Source organism: Heloderma suspectum, chromosome 1 (assembly GCF_057233095.1).
Source record: "Heloderma suspectum isolate Gila_16-S chromosome 1, 16-S_ref, whole genome shotgun sequence".
Classification (NCBI taxonomy): domain Eukaryota; kingdom Metazoa; phylum Chordata; class Lepidosauria; order Squamata; family Helodermatidae; genus Heloderma; species Heloderma suspectum.
In genome coordinates, this window is record NC_139458.1 from 21939566 (window position 1) to 21960042 (window position 20477).

Below are 20477 nucleotides of genomic sequence, written 5' to 3' on the forward strand. Positions count from 1 at the left end.
AAAAATACATTTGGTATATTGAAAGAAAACAATTAAGAAGTAATTTTAAATTCATCCCTCAGTATCAGAGGCTCTTCTTTCTAGGCAGAGCTAAGCTATAGCAGTAAGAAACTTCTAGAAACAGCTTCTACATTGAACAGTTTGTTGTCAGTGCTTTGTTCAGAAATGGGAGAGCTGAACTAAGGGTCAGGATGGCCATGTAGCCACTTCCGAAATACTTGAATTTCAATCTGAGGGAAATCAGAGCAAAGCACTGACAATGCAGGACACTCATATTTATAAAAGCATCTAATAAAAATGTCAAGTATTAACAGTATTCAGAAAATCAGAATCTGGGGGAAGGAAGGAAAGATACTATAATAGGGAGTAGGCTAAGCAATTTCATATATAAAAGTACCAACAGATTATAATATACAGTCAGGGCCAGAAATATTGGAACAAGGATAACTGTTTTGACAGTTGGCCTCTGTACACCACCACATTGAAGTTGAAAGGAAACACACCCAGATGGGAGCGAAGTCAGGACTTTCAGCTGTAATTCAAGGGGTTTGGCAGAAGTGGGGCACTAACCATTCAGGAAGGACAGCCAGTGGCATACACCCGCCCCCCCATCGTTGGTGGCTCATACGTAATGGAACAAACCAACATCATTTCAAACTTAAGGATCGCCTTTAATACCTGGATGAAAATCCTTTGCAGTCAATGTGTGACTGAAGTCTGGAACCCACGGACATGACCAAATGCTGAGTGTCCTCCCTCGAGATGCTTTGCTAGGCCTTCACTGCAGCTGCCTTCAGCTGCTGCTTGTTTGTGGGTCTTTCTGCCTTCAGTCTTGTCTTCAGTAAGTGAAAAGCATGCTCTGTTGGGTTGAGAGCAGGTGAATGACTTGGCCATTGAAGAGCATCCCACTTCTTTGCCTTGAGAAACTCTGGGGTAGCTTTTGCTGTATGTTTGGGGTCATTATCCATCTGCAATATGAAGCGGCGTCCTATCAGTTTGGCAGCATTCGGCTGAATCTGAGCAGAAAGTATAGCCCTATACACGTCAGAATTCATCCTGCTGCTTTTATCTTCAGGCAGGTCATCAATAAACACCAGTGACCCAGTTCCATTGGCAGCCATACATGCCCATACCATAACACTGCCTCCACCATGTTTGACAGATGATGTGGTATGCTTTGGATCATGAGCTGTTCCTTTCCTTCTCCATACTTTTCTCTTCCCATCATTCTGGTACAAGTTAAGCTTGGTCTCATCAGTCCAAAGAATCTTATTCCAGAACTGGGCAGGCTTTTTTAGGTGTTTGCTGGCAAAGGCTAATGTGGCCTGTCTGTTCTTGAGCGTTACCAGTCGTTTGCACCTTGTTGTGAAGCCTCTGTATTTACATTCATAAAGCTGTCTCTTGACTGTAGATGTTGACAATGACATGCCTACCTCCACAAGAGCGTTCTTGACCTGGCTAGACGTTGTGAAAGGGTCCCTCTTCACCATGAGCAGAATTCTGCGGTCATCCACTTTAGTTGTCTTCCATGCTCTGCCAGGCCTTCTGCTGTTGCTGAGCTTGCTGGTTAATTCCTTCTTTTTCAGGATGTTCCAAACTGTTGTATTGGCCACTCCCACTGTTTTTGCTATCTCTCTGATAGGTTTATTTTGTTTCCTCAGCTTAATGATGGCCTCCTTCATGGACACCTCTTTCGACCTCATGTTTCGACCACATGGACACCTCTTTCGACCTCATGTTGGGAGTTCCAGTGAACAGCTACCACATGCAAATGTAACACTCAGAACCATCTCCAGGCCTTTCATCTGCCTGATTGGTTATGGGGTACCCAGGAAACAGGCCACACCTGGCCATGCAGCTGCTTGTCAGCCATTCGTTTCATTACTTATGAGCCACCAACGATGGGTGTGTGTGCATGCCACTGGCTGTCCTTCCTGAATGGTTAGTGCCCCACTTTTGTCAAACCCCTTGAATTACAGCTGAAAGTCCCAGCTTCACTCCCATCTAGGTGTGTTTCCTCTCACCTTCAATGTGGTGGTGTACAGAGGCCAACTACCAAAACAGTTATCCTTGTTCCAATATTTCTGGCCCTGACTGTATAATGTCTATAACGGATGTTTCTAGAACAGTTGGAACCAATGTAAAGATTATACATCCTGTGAGCAAAGTTATATATATAAACTGTAAACACTAAGTTTCTCTTAAATTAAATTGGCTAATATTAAATAATCTGAATATAAGCATGTTTATCTTATCTTATTATCTTATATCTACAGTTCATCTTTAATCTGTACCAGATTAATCTTTAACTCTACCAGACACAGTGAGTTAAAGGATGCTTTCCTATATAAATGAAGAACTAACCTATTCATTTCTCATATGAATATTTATGCTCTGCCTACCAAAGCATTTTATTTTCACCTCATGACAACAAACTGCTCTACTCTTCCCAGTAAGTATCACACCTTGCTTTAACCTACGACTCACAGGCATTTCATTTTTGCTTGCTACTTAGTTTTTGAGAGGGTAGGGCTGGGCCGAGGCAGAGTGTGCAGAAAGAAGACAAAATTGCCCAGGGAACAGGTTCCTATATTTCCATACTTAACCTCACAAATTTTCATTGGTTGCTGGTCATAAGATAATGTGGGAATATTTTAAAGACATTTAAAGAAAAGCATGCAAAATATATACAATGCAACAAGGAATGAAATAGTCTAAGTAATACTTTTTTTAGTTGCAAGTTAACATGGTTTAGCAGTCAGATTTCCACCACTGTTTAGGAAGTACATGAAATATCAATGGGAAACCTGATATAAATATTCTTTTTCCTTGCTGATTTAAATCACCTTGATTTAAAATCGACGTACCCTGATTTTAGACTTTGCATTAATTAAAATTACATGAAACAATATTAGTATTATTTCCCTAAGTGTTTTGTGCTTGAAACGTGTGTAAGTCTAATCTGGCTTTTATCATTAACATATTTGGACTGTTGTATCCTTGGATTTCTTTGTTTGGGGAGGCTAAAACTGGCTGCAGCCCTTTTTTGAGTTGTTTTTGACAAAAAAAAAATAGGGAATGCATAGACAATACACCAATACACAAGCCAGTGCAAGAGGGAAAACGTATTTCAAGAATAAAAACAGTTAAATATCCTTCCATCTATAATGGGAAAAGAGTGGTGATTTTGAAATGTTAGTATTTCTTCCAACAAATAATTTTATCAAGACCGTCTCTTGATAAAGAACTTTGTTTGCAACATTTCAGTACTTACCTCCGCTTGCATACTCCATGATTAAGTAGAGTGTTTTTTCAGTTTCAATTACTTCAAATAATTTAACTGGAAGAAAAAGAGAACTGATTTAGAGATAAACATCAGTTAGACTGATCTACATAGCCAATATTTGTCACTAGACTTAGTTTTCCTAATTGATGTTTCAAATCATCATCTCAAATACTGTGAGGAGGCAGGGCAAGCATTTATAAAATGCATTAATTTAAATCAGGACCTCACTGGCCATGTGAAAGTACTGCAAAGCACTGCCAGGAACATCATCATTACAAGCTGGTGCATTCTCTGCCACTGAGTCACTGCCTCTCCTTAAACCAAAGCCCTGTCTGCCTAGCTTTGCAATACAAGACAAGGCTTTTTAATCCTCCCCCCACAAAAAACCCAGCCCCCAACCATGTGATAAACCACATTAGAAACATGGGGGGAAATCTCAAAAGTAGGTTACAGCACTGAATGATTGTTCAAAGAAAAATGTCAGAAGCCCCACTGGACATTAACCTAAGGTGAGCTCTCTGGACTGCAGCTGTAACTATTTGTTATGTATTTGGTGATGCAGACTAATGTTACAGAACTGAAACCACTTACAGAATCAATGAGGCAGGATCCTCTAAGTGGTTTCAGGAAGCATCGATTATGTTTTATGAAACTGACAAAACTCTTTTTTTCCCTTAGAAGTACAAATCAAAGACTAATGCAGAAACATCCAAGTAAAGATATCCTGTTATTTCATGATCATCTACAGGAGTTTTAACACACTGGATAAGTAAACGCTTATTACAATTTATGGTATTTAATAGCTGAAGAATAAAGCTATTCAAGTATACCAGTAATACCTCAGAAATTATTAATTAACAAGCATAAAGAACTGAATTTTTTTATCATAATCCAGTTCTCAATTATATGCCCTTAATTCTTGCTAAAATCAACTCACACACAAGATTGCTCTGCACTGTGCCTGGGTTTTTTGTTAAGACAGCGTAAGATGTCATTGTTCCTAACAGTAGTTTTATTTTATGTTGTAAAAATAATTATTTGTGTTTAACCCTCATTTTCTTAAGGAACATAAAGAACTATGAACAAGCTCTTCTATTAAAGAGTATTAGAAAACTGATTATTCTAGTAGTCACCTATACATTCTTATTAGAAAAAAACAGGGCAAAAAAAAGATTTAACAGCTAACCTGGAAAGGGAAGTGATAGCAAATGTAACAAGAGAAGGGAGATACTAAAGCTCAGTAACAGAGCACATATACTGTATTGAAGAAGTCCCAGATTCAATCCCCAGCATCTCTAGTTAAAAAGATTTCATGCACCAGGGCTAGGAACATGCTTTGACTGAGACCTACAGCCTTTCCCAACCTGGCAGCTTCCAGATGTTTTGGACAAACCCCATCAGCCACAGCCAGCATGGTCAATGGTTAGGAATGATGGGAGTTGATCAAGAGAGCTTCGGCTATTGGGCGGTATAGAAATGAAATAAATAAAGTTGTACTCCAAAACCATCTGGAGCACACACCAGGGTAAGGAAGGCTGCTGACAGCACTGGGCTAGATGGACAAATTATCTAACTTGATACAAGGCTACTTCCTATGTGTTGGTAGCATTTATTATGTAATATATACCCATCTACTATTATTCCAAAGGTGCTAATTCTATGATTTTGATTCTTACTGATCAAAACTTACAACAGGAAGTGTGTGTGTGTGTGTGTGTGTTATGTATAATCAGAGGAGGTTGCATAAAACAGCCTTCCCAAACCTGGTGCTTCCAGATGCTTTGGACTACAACTCCCAGCATACCTGACCATCAGCTATGCTGGCTGGAACTGATGGGTGTTGTAGTAAAAAAAAATCTGCAGGGCATGAGGTTGGGGAAGGCTGGCATAAAAATAGTATGCAGTGCTATTTAATCCTAACTGTACTGTTAAGCATAATTTTTCACAATGCTTTCCACAGATATCTGCTATCCCTATCTTCAACTGCAAGAAATTCCAAATCAAAAGGGTCTACTAATGGAAAACAGAAAGGGAAATTATTGCTCAGCTTCACAATACATGCACACAATATCATTCAATTATTCATGCTACAGTACGATTTGTGCTTAGATACTAAAGTGAGAGATATTTATAGATTCAGTTGAATACAGAAGAGCTGCTGGAAGAGATTTACCAAAATAAGTACATGGGCTTTTGACATTATAGTATAACCATCTCTCATCACTTCAAGTCCTATATCTGTATTTCCCATGATAGGTTAGCACTGCTACCTCTAGTTCTTCTTACAATAAGAGCTAGAGGTAGCAATAGTTGTTCAGTTCCTACCAAACTGATAATTCAAGAACAAAACCTTTCTGCAACAGACCTAGCTATGCAATTTACTACTACTTGAGTACTGGAAACGGCTAGTTAACTACACTTTATATTGTAATGCAGGGGTACAGAACCCCAGGCCCAGGTGCCAAATCTGGCCCTCCAGGGTTCCCCAGATGGCTACACCCCCTTTCCCCCCAACCACTAATTGTCTGGTGGTTTCCCAGCATTTGTGCTGTTTCTTTCCCATTCTAAATGGTTGAAATGCTTCTCCTAAGTCTTAGTTACTAGCAGTAAGAGCTTTAATACGCTGGTATTTGGGGCCACTATCCCTTTTGCTTTTGGCCCCACCCACCACCGCAATGGAGCCCATGAGGGCTTCTCTGAAATGGAATTCAGCCTTTGGGCTGAAAGAAGCTCAACAACCTTGTTGTAAGGGACAGATTGCAAAAGATACAATGGTTCCGCTCAGACGATCCTCCAAACTTATGTGCACAGCTTAGTCAGAGTTGGAAGAGACCTTACCAGTCATCTAGCCCAATCCCCTGATCAATGAATTACTTCCTACTTTTATCAGTTTGCCACTGTGTCTAAAACCCACAAGTTATGATTTTATCGCAAACCAGGATCATCTGAATGCAGTTACTAGTATTTGTAGTTTTTCATTGTTTTTAATTTGTTCTCACCCACCACCCATCTCCAGCAAAAGCAGTAACAGCCAGGTTGTTCCAAAGCATAGAATAACTATACATCCTGAGGAAAGAAAAAGCTGGGGTTGTGAGGACAAAGTTCCTTTTTAAAAAACTAGGGAGTCTTTCAAACTGTTTTTATTTTCCTAAAAATCCCTGAGAAGCTTAATGTAATGTGTTCATTGGACTTCAGATTTAATCTAACAACAATTATTTCCTGCCAACTGAAAACTAGCTAACCTCTTTCTTTGTTCTCTCCAATGAATAAGTGTCAGTGCTCCTAAAAAGCTTACTCAATGAAATATGCACCGTAGAATCTAAGCAATTTTAATTGGAAGTGCTGGTGACTACTTTTGAATGCTAGTTACAGGTGGCATAACTCAATTGCATATGCAGAGACATGTTCGCTTGCATTTTAAATTCAGCACATGCAACATGCTGCTGGACACTGCATAAATGCTCCAAGTGCTAAAAAGTTTTAACAAGTTTTACCTTGTTTTCTAGGCCAAAAGTTTGCATCAACTACACAAGAAAGCACCACCAGAAGCCATCACTATAAATGACAGTATCAATTGTAGCTTATTTTTATTCCGAACTTAATTTTAGGTTGACTTGAATTTTCATAGTAAGTGTGGTGGAGCTATTGAGGATTATGTCAAGGCTGTCAGAGAAACCTGAGTTGAGTCTGGAGATTAAGAACTGCTGAGTCAGGGAATAGCTGAATCTCTTATTTAGGAGACACTGGATATTTTAAACAAGGAGACATGTTTGGGAAACAGAGCATAATGCCTCACCCTCCTCACCCTCCATGCTTTATGGCAGGGATGGGGAACATGTGGCCCTCCAGATGTTGCAGGACTACAACTCCCATCAGCCTCACCATCGGCTAAACTGGGTAGGGCTAATGGGAACTGCAGCCCAACATCTGGAAGGCTACACACTCGCCTCTCCTGCTCTACAGGAAAGGCTAAAGAAACCTCAAACCTGGAGAATAGCCCTGAGATGGGCTATTCACCCCCACAGATGGAAATCTTTTTCAGCCCATGGGTAACATTCCCACATGGGCAGCCTTCCAGGGGCTGCATGTCACCAATAGGCAGGGCCAAAGCCATACACCCCACCATCCACACACATGCACTCTTTCCATCCATCCTTCTTCTCTTGCTCTTTGGCCCCCAGCCACTGATGTGCCTGATCTTTCTCTTGCTCACTCTCGTTGTCTCTGTCTAATGCTTTCCAATTCCACCTGCTATCTATCTCCTTTATCTTTGCTTCTCTCTTTCCCCACCTGCCACTCTGCCACAGCACACCTGGCAAGCTGAGGGGAGGTTTGCACGGTGATTGCTTCACTCAGAGGAATTGGTGGGCAGAGCGCAAGTTGAACAAGTGGCTTCATGAGGGGAGCCCAAGCACGTCTGAAGATGTGAGAATACTTTATGAGATTATCACATGTGCTGGAAAGTGCCTGGGTGCTTCTGAAGGAAGAGCAGGGCACTGGAGATGGCATGTGGAGTCCCATAAGCAATGCAGGCAGTGTTGACTAGCACAAGCAACAGTAGACAGCAATAGTCACTAGAGTGAGGATGGGGCAGAGCTGAGAAGGGACAGGGTCTTGGAGGAGAGGTCAGTAGGCCAGATTGAAGGGTGTTGTGTACTGGATCTGGCCCACAGGTTCCCCACATCTGCTTCTGTACTTGTCACAATTACAAATAAATGCCATACACTAATTTAATGTCCCTCTTCAACATGATCCAGCACAAGACATCTGGAATGTGAGCTGGACCAGACATGTTCAATGTCCTCTGAAATGGTGGACTTTCCTTGCCCATATTGGTGGGCAATATGAAGCATTCCTATAGGTCAGGATGACTTGTGACCTTGAAAACAACGGTCTTCTCCTGTTGAATGCAACTTACTTGAATTATCAGGAGCCAACTTGTTATTCATGCTCTCTGGTTATGTCACACTATACGCAGAGGGCTAATATGATGGGTGCATTATTCCGCCTTGCAGCAAAACAATGAGGGAGAGGCACTAATTGAGGGCAAGTTTAAGCTACAAAACAAACTGAGTCCATCTGCTCAGCAGGACTTTTTGACTTTTGTTTTTTAATTGAGCATGGCAAGCTGCTTGTGAAATTTTAGGGAAAGCCAGGAACGGCAGAAGCAAGTTGAATGAGGCACGGGGTGGGGGTGAGGCTGTTGCTGAAATTCTGCTTTCTGCACAAAATGTCTTAAGAACAACCTAAATTTAGTAATGTTTTTAAATGAACATTTCATTTACAGTACATCCAAATACAAATTTATAGCAACACCCACAGTGATTAACATGTAGTTACATTGGATCAAAAAATTAAAAAAAACCCACATTTTATACATGTAGTGTAATGTTTCAGTTCAAAAATACAGAGAACACCTGTTCAGTACATGAAGCTAGTCAAAGAAACTTATATTTTCAAATTTATAATGGAGAAGTTTCATTCAATTTATACATGCATTTCATTAAAAACACACAGACTAATACCTTAATAGATGTAATATATAAAGAAAACACCTTAAGACATGCTTTACCTATATTGGGATGATTTAAAATCTTCATTATCCTTACTTCCCTGAACAGCTAGAACAAATAATACAAAAGTTAGTGATAAAAATGACCAGCAAATGTGTTTTCTTTAAAAAGGCTGTAATCACATTTTAAGAGCTTGGAAATTACAGTTATATCTGAAAAGAGTTTACAGGAAATAACACCCCCTCCCACCTGACCTTTTCCCCAAATGCAAGCTGATGCTAAAGAGATTTTAGAACGACATTCTAACTTCTTGGAGATCTTCTTATTCTGAACTCTAGAAATACTTTAGTGCTCCAAGTGCTAAGGGTTGAACATTCCAGTAATAATTTTACAGTTTGATAGGTGTCTGGAACCTGTCCAGTTCAAATCAAGTGTTTATCACAAAAAGTTACACAATGGTTTTTGTGATTCTGCCAACAAGCTAGCAAAAAATATTTAATGGGAATGGTGGCGGGGAACAAAACAAAGGGTCTTCTTGCTGCATGATTTTCTAGCAGTGAAAACTGAGGTACAGATATAGAAGAAAGGCAAAGTTTGTAGTGTTAGCTGGACTGTAAATATAATAACACAAATTGTTTATAATATAAACAAACATTTGTGTATGCCTGAAACCACCCCAGAACTTTGGCTAATGAAGATAACTCCCATTAATGATCTAATTGCTTTCTCTCTATACAAGGACTACACAATTCCCTCCTTCAATACTGTTTGTTCAGACAGTGTAATAAACTGTCAGAAAACCTCAGAAAACACCAAAGATTTAACAACTACATTGTAGTTCAAGACCATCAACAGTAAACTGCTTATCCATATCATAATGTAAACAAAAAGCAGACTTAAGAGACGGAAGCTAACAAAATTCAGCAGTCAGCTACACAGAAAGTGTCCTGGGATACATGACATCTTTAAGGGAAATTTTAAGGCTTGTGAGTTTGAGGTAGTGTTTAAGAAAAAAAGCCCACTCTGATCGTCAAAGATATTTACTGATAGGGTATGTGTGCATGCATGTGTATATCTAGTAGATTGTCTCATCTATTCCTGAGGCTGGTGGTATCCAGTCACTTAGGGAGCAAGATGAGACTCAGTACAAAACAGATCCTAAACTGTTTGGGGAATTTAAACTATAATGAGAAGGAACAGAGAACTTTTGTCATAATCACCTTCCAGACATTTAACTACATTTATATCCCATGTTTCTTCCATCATGGAACTCAAGATGACATACACAGGTGTTCTCAGGTGGTCTACATAAAAGAACAAGTGGTACATGCAACAGCAGTGTATTCACCCTTCTAAAAGGAGTGCTCCTGTTCAAGATTCCTGCTAGTCATTCCACTTCACTTCCCCACCCGCCTGCCCCCTCTTCTTTCTTTTCTAAGTATCGCTCTTGATTTCAAGGTCACTGAGCATGTTCAGTCCCTCACTGGTCTTGTGTGTGTGTGTGTGGGGGGGGTGTGGATTGCACCTTAAGGTTTCTTTTAAAAAAAATTGTGTACCTTCGCATTGCCCTACCTGTGCTGATACCTCCCTCTTGTTTTTCTGTGGCCCCATTTTGGCTACAATCCTTGCAGCACTCACTACCTTACTTTGCAATCAGAGTGATGGAGGAGGAAGGATTTAGAGCAGGGGTCCTCAACCCAGCACCTGCAAAGCTCTCCACAGCCTGCCCAACCTCTCTCTCTCTCTCTCTCTCTCACACACACACACACACCCCTCTACCTACCTCTTTATCTGGCTGTTTCTTCCTTTCCTAGACTTACTCTTTCTCTCCCTCTACCTTGCTATTTTTCCCCTCCCTCCCAGCCTCTAGCCTTGCTATTTCTCCCCCCTCCACCTCTTTTGACTAGCCAGAAGCCCACAACAGCCATTATGTGACTAGCCACATCCTCCATGAGAGCTATTTTGTGGTGGCGCTCACAGCAGTTTCTCAAATTCCCAAATGTGCCCACAGGTCCAAAATGTTTGGGGACCCCTGATTTAGAGTCTAGGGAGTGTGGTGCCATGGGCTGCAGGGGGAAGGGGGAAATTGCATCCCTCCCTGTTTCACAGGTAGGTGTCTACCTGCATTGAGCAGGGGGTTGGAATCAATGGTCTTGTAGGCCCCTTCCAACCCTTCTATTCTATGATTCTATCTAGGACCAGCAGAGTGACCGCCACTGGATACAACCCATACTATCCTTGATGGTATTTATACTATGTTTCCAAGATGTAGCTTGGTTTCATGGACTGTGTCAATCTTTATTACGCATTTTTCAGATACACAATTCTTACATAAATATATGTTTGCTTTTAAATAAGGAATAGATTTTAGAAATTGTGATGAAACTGCATTTGCACACATGTATTGGTTAGTTTTAAAATAACCCTGCTTCTCCATTTTCTGATTTTTTAAAAGATGGCAGGGTATATGATAACACAGATTAGTGGATGCCTTTTCATTCTTTTCTGTAAATTATAGAACTTGACTTCACTATTTTGCTAGGTTATTTTTACTTATATTAAATGCACTGATGACCTTCATTAATTGTCAAACCTGAGTCCTATGATAAAACCCTTTTTACTTCTTCCATCACAAGCTACAGAACGTCCATTAAAATGTTAATAAAGCAGACAGAATAATTTGGGGGTGGGGGTTTCCAGTCCTTGAAGGCTTCCCAAGAAGACAAAGTCTGATTCCTAGGAAGTCCAGCATCTTGTAATCCTCTACAAAGTAGTGTTTGGCTTTTACATCCTTTCAAGTAACCCATGACTCCAGATGGTTGGCACTCTCAAGCATTTTCTTGATTATTTCTTAAAAGCTGCTCTTAATGCAGAAGGAGGCAGAGCATTCAAGTGGTTTTATTTTAAACCAACTACTATCCTCACAGATACACTAACAAACTATCAGTGGATTGCTAGAACAGCATGGTAGAAAAATACAGGGAGTAATTATTCAAACAACTACAAAAACTCACTGCTCAAAAGCAGCATTTATTTCATACCCCAGAAATATAAGTTTGGCAACAAACCTAGGTCACCACCACACAGCTAAAAGGCAGTAGGGGATTTCCAACAGAGAAGCAGTGGGCTGGATAGAGTGCTAAATCCTTCCCGCACTTTTGCCCTGAACCCACCCCTTAGTTGCTTTTCCCCAGGGAGAGTTCTTGGCTTGCTTTTGCTGCATATTTCAGGGAAAAAGGGATTTACAAGGGGAATGTGTTGGGTAAGGGATGTGTTCTCCAGCACCCTGTTGCTTTTCAGTTGTTCAAGCAACAACCTGGGTTCCCAGACCTCAATCTGTCATTCAATGTGTAGTTCCAGCCTAAGAAAATGGATCTCTGTAGATGTCATTTTTGTATATTCTGCCCATGAGACAAAAAAGAAGACACAGGGGATCTTTTTCAGTTTATGCAGCAGTCTGGGGTATTAGAATACAGAAATAAGACTGACAGACGTTATTTCAGACCTTTTTTGTGTAAATTTCTAGTTCAAACAGAGATTCATCTGATGAGACTGCACGATTCCCTCCCAGTGGAAGAAAACAAGTCAGCATTAAACTGAAACCACTACTAATGTGCAGTTCTCTGAATCAGGAGCTTGCAATGTTTAAAATGAACTCGGACAGAGCTGAATGGAGAACGACAGAAGAGAAGACTATAAAGGGAAATGAACTAGCATACCTGAAGGGTTGACCATCTAAGTGGACCTACCTTCTGTAGACTAGTTGGATTCAATTGTGTTTTGTCAATTATTTTTATTGCAACCTAGAGGGAAAAAACCTGCAATTAATATTTGGTTTAGAATGTGTTTTGGCCACATTACAATGCAGATATATTGGAGATGTTACCAAGGCACCACCCCTAGAGCAGGCACTGCACAAAGTGAAGTTAGAAATCATATGCTTTAGAATGAATGATGACTAACAAATATACCTGGTATTATCTGAAGATTCAAAAATTGGTCTTTAAAACCTGTGGTTCAGGACTGCTGCTATGGATCTGTAATGAGCCAACCATGAGCACATCACCCATAATCTCTGTCCAAAATAAAACACAAATTGTATCCCACCATGCGTCATGACTCATTCAATCAGCAGAAATTGTGAGAACTAACATGGGGATGGTCATCAGCACACTATAAAATGTAGTTGGTTCTTTAAAAACAAACATGAATTGGTCATCAAATACACACAAAAGAAATTGGATAGCAAAATAATTCAAGGGTCACATTACTTAGCCACTAATGAGATCTGAAAGAGGTTCTGACGATTATTATGCACAAGTGGGACCTACAACAAAATGCTGCTGTGTGAACTGCTTCAGCTTATTTGCTATATTTGTCCAACATGGCAAAAAAGAACATCCACAGTCATTCATTCATTCATTTTTACTTATTCATTCATTATATTTCTATACTGCCCCATAGCTAAAACTCTCTGAGTGGTTCACAAAAATTAAAAACCATTAAGGACGCAATCCTATGGGGTTAGTTGGCCACCTCCGAACTCGGAGGTGACCGACTATCCAATGCAGGGCGGGCGGAGTGGAAGGGGACCTTTGTCCATTTGTGGCCAGATGTTCAATTTCGGTTGTCTAGCCAGCTTGCTCAGAGCGGGGGGGGGGGGGGAGGCTGGACGGCACACAGGAAGAGTTGTGCCAATACTTCCGCCATCCCCTCCCCAGGAACACCTTCTTTTTCCCTACTCCACGCTGCTCTTGTGAGTGCAGAGCCAGGAACGAACCGCACTGCCTACGAGGCAGTGGGGGAGGCAGCTTTCTGGGGACCAACCTCGGAGCATTGGCTCCGAGGTTGATTCCAGGAAATGAAAAATCCTATGGCTGTCTAGCCACTGTCTAGTAGCCATAGGATTGAGCCCTAAAATACGTTACATAAAAGTATAAAACCATTCATGTAATGACATAAACCAAATAGCACACACAACAACATACATCTAGAACAATTTAAAACTATCAGCGAGAGACAAAGAGACTCCTTATATGCTGCCAAATGCCTAAGAGAAGATGACAGTTTTAACCTGGTGCAGAGAAGACGACAACATTGGCGCCAGGCAGGCCTCATCAGGGAGATTATTCCACAAATGGGGGGCCACAGTAAAAACAATTTACGCATACAACAAGTAACTGCACAATACAATCATGTAAGGGCAGTTCAAGAATGGCAGCCAGTTAACATAACGAAATTAAAATACAGATTAAACCACAGAGCAGCAAAACAAATCAGCCCAGTATTTATTTTTATTTACTTATTTATGTTTATATTCTGCCTTTCTTCCAAGGAGCTCAAGGCGGCACACATGAATTTCCTTCTCCACATGTTATCCTCTTAACAGCCCTGTGGGATAGGTTAGGCTGAAAGAGAGTGACTGACCCAGTGTCACCCAGTGAGCTTCATGACTGAAGGAGGATTTGAGACTGGGGGAGTCTCGCCTGACCTACATCAAACACCATTAACAAGAGGGCTGGACGAACCTCCCTTAAGAGGGAGCTCCAAAGCCTGGGCACAGAGACTGTGAAGGCCCTTTCTCACACACATTAGGTTTCAGTAGGACAAAGAAAAGGGCCTCTGTGGAGCATCATAGCACCTGGGCAGGTTTGTATGAGAGAAAGTAGTACTTCAGGCAGCCTGGTCCCAAACTATTTATTGTTCCAGTCAGCCAGGACGCTTCATTCCATTATGCCCCTCTACTCACAGCATAGGTCAGTCAGCATCCCATGGTCACTGAACATACTCAGTCCTCACTGGGCTATTTTGAGGGTTCTCCCACTTCAAGTTTTTCCTAAAGATTTTTTGTACTTCTGCAAACCTTAGAGCTCCCCACAAGGCTGCCAATACCTCCCTCTTCTACATGGATGGTACTATTCTGGCTTCATAACACCTGAGTAGCAGAAATAGAGAGAATGATCATGCTATTGTGTTATCCGCATATATGGTGCTTCACAAAGAACAGCAGAACAGGTCCCTGCCCCAAGGGGCTTACAGTCTAGAAACAGACACAATAGAGAAAACAGAGGAAGAGAGGGAAATGGAGGTAAGGTAAACAAGGCAGGAATGCGTGATTATTTCAGTATTACATGTTCCTAGATTCAGCAACAGTAAGAGGGGCATATTAGAAAACCTATGTTTGCAAAACTCATACAAGACTGACAAAATTGGTAGATTAATTAAAAAAGATGTTTTGAGTGGCAGTTTATAACCTTTTTAGAAATTATCTCAAAGAGAATATTCAAAATATTTCTCTTGCATTATTTTTCAATATGTAGATGCATAAGAAGCATTATCTCCAAAGCAAGAGATGTACAAAAATCAATATAAATAAATTTTAGATGATGGTGAGAAAGTTAGGTAGTGGAGAAAATAATTGTTTGCCTTAATGTGGCTGGCCCGTAATTTAAAACCCCTTAGAATTTCAGCAGGAATACAAGAAGAGACATTACAAAGAACATCTTGAAAACATAGCAGAGGTGGGCAACTCTTTCAGATGTACGTGAACATAGCTCTGAGACTCAGCGGGTTGTCTGTCCACCAGTGGAACTAAAACTGCTGGTGGGATGGATTTCCTTTCTCCCCTGAAGCTCCCCATGCACCCCCAAATTTGTTCTGGAGGTTGGGGGACACACTGGGGCAGATCTGGGGGTGGACAAGGGTGGGGGAAAGAGAGCAAGGGATTTCTTGTTGCGCAAATGGAAATCTGCTTGCATAACCCTGGATGCGGCCCAAGGCATCTTTCAATTTGTCTGCTCAGTACTGATAGATTGAGAATACGGGCATCTGCATATCATTGCTGGTTAACAGCAGAAATATCAGAAATACTATAATAATTGGTTTTCCTTCTTCAAATAGTAAGCTTGTTAAAATTAGGAGTCTTTCTACATAAAACCTCAGTGCTAAGCAAGAAAATAAATATGGAATAACTGTGAGCATGCTGTTGCCACAACTACTAGAATCTATAAGATAAATACAGTGCAACATTATGGCAGTTGAGAGATTGGAGTGCGCATAGCCAACATAGCAATGCTATCTAGAAACACCATCAGTAGCAGTAAAAGGGGAAGAGAAGTGGGTGTAGTGATGGCAAGCAGGTAAGTAAGAAACTGCACAGAGGTCTTTTCTAAATATTACATGTAGTAGCATGGGTAGAGAAGGTGAAACCCTCAAGCAGCAAAAGCAGTTACAAATCCAGACTTTGAAAGAGTCCCAAAATCTCAAAGCTACACTTAAGATAATTTAAGATTATGAGCTTCTTTGAAACAAGTCAATTTGTACCAAGGGTATTTCACCTCAGAAACTATGTGTGTTCATCCAAGAATGTTTACCAACTGCTACTTTAAGAACATAAGAGGAGCCCTGCTGGATCAGACCAAAGACCTCTGTAATCCAACATTCGTCACCCACACCTGCAAATCAGATGCTTCTGGGAAGCCCACAACAAGGACATGAAGGCAATAGCACCCTCCCACAACTGGTATACATAGGCACACTTGCCTCTGATGCTGGAGGCGATATATATATATATATATATATGTGTGTGTGTGTGTGTGTATATGTGTGTGTGTGTGTGTGTGTGTGTGTATATATATATATATATATATAAATAAAAATATATATAATGATTATGCCTAGCAGCCATTGATAATCTTATCCTCCATAAATTTGCCTAATCCCCCTTTAAAGCCATGCAAGTTGATTGCAATCAATACATCTTGCGGGAGCTAATTCCAGTTTAACTACTGCTGTATTAAAAAAAAACCTTCCTTTTGTCTGTTCTGAATCTCTTACTGTTCAGCTTCATTGGATGATCCTGGGCTCTAGTATTACATGAGAGGGAGAAAAACATATCCCTATTTGCTTCCTCCACACCAAGGATAATGGTGACTGACCTAATTTTATACATCTTTGTGAAGCCCCCCTTACTTGACCTTTTCCCCTAAGCTACAAAGTACCAATTGTTTTAACTTTCCCTCATAGGCGAGTTGCTCTAGCCCCTTGATCATTTGGGCTGTACTTTTCTGTACCTTCTCCAGCTCTACAATACCCTTTTTGAGGCATGATGATAAAAACTGTACACAGTGTTCCAAGTCTGGTCATACCATAGATTTGTAATGGTGTTATGATACTGGCAATTTTGTTGTCAATTCCCTTTCTAAGGATCTCCAACATGGAATTTGCCTTTTCCACAGCAGCTGTACTAGGTCAACATTTTCATTATCCGGGTTCAGACTATCATGAGCCATCATGGCTTCTCCCCATGCCCCCATGTGTGCTGTGTACCCATTGTTTAGATAACTACCCATGGTGCAGTGTGGGCTGGCATATCGTTTGAACCCAGCAAGTGGCACAGGTGACTTCATATCTATCATACAACTCAAGACTTGAAGTAGGGGTTGTAGGGTGGGTATGAAGCCACCCCCACCATGCTGGGTGTCAGGCTTGGATGGCATACCAACCTGCGCTGGAATGCAGCTAATTATGTAAATGGCAGGCACGCACACAGCATGCACACAGGGGCAGGGGGGAGAAGCCATGATCATCCAAACATCCCCACTGAGATATCTACCACAACCCCAAGATCCTTTTCCTGGTCAGTCACCACCAGCATATATGTGAAGTATTCCCCCCTCCTCCCTTTAACACTAACTTACACTGAACTGCCATTTTAATGTCCATTCACCCGGTTTGGAGAGATCCTTTTGGAGCTCTACACAGTCCCTTTTTGTTTTAACACCCTAAACAGTTTGATGTCATCAGCACACCTGGAGTGGAATCCAATGTTGCGCGAGCAGACTTCTGCTCATGCGATCGGACTTTGTCCCTCTCTCCTCTCCCCCAATCCTCCAGTGTAGATTTTGAGGGTGTGCAGGGGGCTGCACCAAAGAGGGGAAATACCCCCAACTCCCACCTTCATTGGGTTTCAACCTTGGCCACCCCACCACTGTTTACCCCTAACACTAGATCATTTATGAACAAGTTAAAAAGTATTGGTCAAATACAGATCCTTGGGTGACTCCAATGTTAACATCCCTCTACTGCGAGAACTATCACTTTCTTCTTACTCTCTTGATTTCTGTTCTTTGATTTCTGTTCTTTACCTTATCTGTAAGAGGACCTCTCCTTTCCCATGACTGTTAAGTCTGCCCAGTCTCTTTGGTGAGGGACTTTATCAAAAGCCTTTTGGAAGTCCAACTAAACTATGTATCCTGTCCACATGCGTGTTGACACTCTCAAATAACTCTAAACATTTAGTGAGACAGGACCTACCTTTGCAGAAATCATGTTGATTCTCCTTCAGCAAGACCTGTCCTTCTCTATGCTTGCTAGTGTTATCATAATATTGCTTTCCAGTTTACCCAGAACAAATGTTAAGCTAACTGGCCTGTAATTTCCTGGTCCCTTTTTAAAAACTGGGTGTTACGCTGGCCATTTTTCAGTCCTCTGGTACAGAGGCCAATCTCAGGGACATGTTACTTGTTAGAAGACCAACAATTTCCTTTCAGAACTCTTAGATGGTTACCATTTGGACCCAATGATTCAGGTGTTTTCGATTTGTCAACAAAGTCGAGAACTTCATCTCGTCAGTATTATTTGCCTTAGTTCCTCGGACTCTCTTCCTAAAAATTTCAGTTCAGGCATAGGCACCTGCCCTATATTTTCTGCAGTGAATACAGATGTTTACCAGATGGAAGCTCAGATATTGTCCAGTACATAAGAGGAGTCCTGCTGGATCAAACCATCTAAACCAGCATCCTTTTCCTATAGTAATCAACGAGATGCCTCTGGGAAGCCGACAGCCTGACATGAGCATAGTAGTGCCTTCCTGCTTGGGCATGACTTTAATAGCACTTTCCTGCTTGGGTTCCCTAACAACTGGCATTCAGAGACATACTGCCCCTGATCCTGGAAGTCCCATGTAGCCATCATGACTAATAGCCATGGATAAACTTTTCTCCCATAATTTTTTGTAATCCCCCCAGAGCCATCTAAGCTAGGGACATCACCACACTTTGTGGCAGCAATTTCATAAATTAGTTATGTGCTGCATGAAGAAATATCTCCTTTTGCCTACCCTGAACCTTTTGCCAATCAGTTTCATTGGATGATCCTGATTCTGGCATTATGATAGAGGATAGAGGGAGTAAATACGATAGAGGAAGCAAATGTCTCTCTATCCACTCTATCCATACCACATATAATTTTATCAACTTCTGTCAAATCGTGTGTCCTTCCCAGTTGCTAAATCCATCTGCATATGTGAAATATGGAGCTTTGCCAAGGTCAACTAAGATTTTAAAACTTTTCACACAGCATACATGGAGTTTTCTACCTGCAGACTATGATGAAATTTCTCTCTATTTTTTAGCTGCTGCTCTGCCTCTATCAATCAGCTTTAACCCAACACATACTCCACCCCAAGGAGTAAGCTTCTTCCCCTTGATTCAACTTTCTACAGCATATTAAACACAGATTGTCACCACACATAGCAGTGTCAGCTCATCCTCATAAAGACAACACAATACTACTAGATGCAACCTCCTTCTGTTGCTTACCAGATGCACTTTGATTCACAGCTTGATCAGCTCCTGACTGGATTAACTGTGACACTGTATACTGGGGGGATGATGCAAAGCTACTCAGAAACATCAGCTAGTGTAAAAGACAGCTGCCTGTTTGCAAGGAGTCACTTTCATCTTGTAAGCAGCGTTATCATACTGATTTGCAGTGAATTCCGTTATGTTACCTCTGGGGAGAGGTAACGAGCAGGGTACCACAGGGCTCAGTCCTGGGCCCAGTGCTCTTCAACACTGTTATTAATGACTTGGAGGAGGAGGTGCAGGGAATGCTGATCAAATTTGCAGATGACATAACGTTGGGCAAGATAGCTAATACTTTGGAAGACAGAAACAAAATTCAAAGTGATCTGGATAGACTGGAGCGCTGGGCAGAAAACAACAGAATGACATTTAATCGGCATAAATGCCAAGTTCTGCATCTAGGCAAAAGAAACCAAATACACAGTTACAAGATGGGGGATACGTGGCTCAACAACACTACAAGCGAGAAGGATCTTGCAACTGTTGTAGATCAAATGCTATTTGGGGCTGCATTCATAGAAGCATAGCTTCCAAATCCCAGGAAGTACTAGTCCCCCTCTACTCAGCACTGGTTAGGCCTCATCTGGAGTACTGTGTCCAGTTCTGGGCACCGCACTTGAAGAAAGATGCAGACAAACTGGAGAGGGTTCACAGGAGGACAACAAGGATGATCAGGGGACTGGAAACAAAGCCCTATCTTCAGAAACTGAAAGAACTGGGCATGTGTAGCCTTGAGAGGAGAAGACTGAGGGGAGATATGATAGTGCTTTTCAAGTACTGGAAAGGATGTCACAGAGAGGATGATCAGGATCTCTTCTCGATCATCCCAGAGTTCAGCACACGGAATAATGGGCTCAAGTGACAGAAAGCCAGATTCCGGCTAAACATCAGGAGAAACTTCCTGACTGTTGAGCAATGCGACAATGAAACTAATTACCTAGGGAGGTGGTGGGCTCTCCCACACTGGAAGCATTCAAGATGAGGCTGGACAGCCATCTGTTAGGGATGCTCTGACTTGGATTCCTGCATTGA

At 41.3% G+C, this 20477-nt stretch overlaps 1 protein-coding gene across 14 annotated transcripts in view; it reads right to left on the bottom strand.

Annotated features, from left to right (window-relative positions):
- The window catches only part of MARK3 (microtubule affinity regulating kinase 3), a 90095-nt gene that overhangs the window by 44224 nt on the left and 25394 nt on the right, over positions 1 to 20477 (bottom strand). For 9 of the 14 annotated variants that reach the window (XM_084837932.1, XM_084837922.1, XM_084837974.1 and 6 more), the window contains exons 3-5: positions 12549 to 12602; positions 8859 to 8907; positions 3275 to 3340 (exon numbers count right to left, since the gene is read on the bottom strand). In XM_084837932.1, the coding sequence (XP_084694058.1) occupies positions 3275 to 3340; positions 8859 to 8907; positions 12549 to 12602 (169 nt within the window). Of the gene's footprint in view, positions 1 to 3274; positions 3341 to 8858; positions 8908 to 10019; positions 10104 to 12548; positions 12603 to 12770; positions 12875 to 20477 lie in introns of those variants that run through there. The other 5 variants (XM_084838019.1, XM_084837993.1, XM_084838001.1 and 2 more) reach the window with 4 other exon arrangements.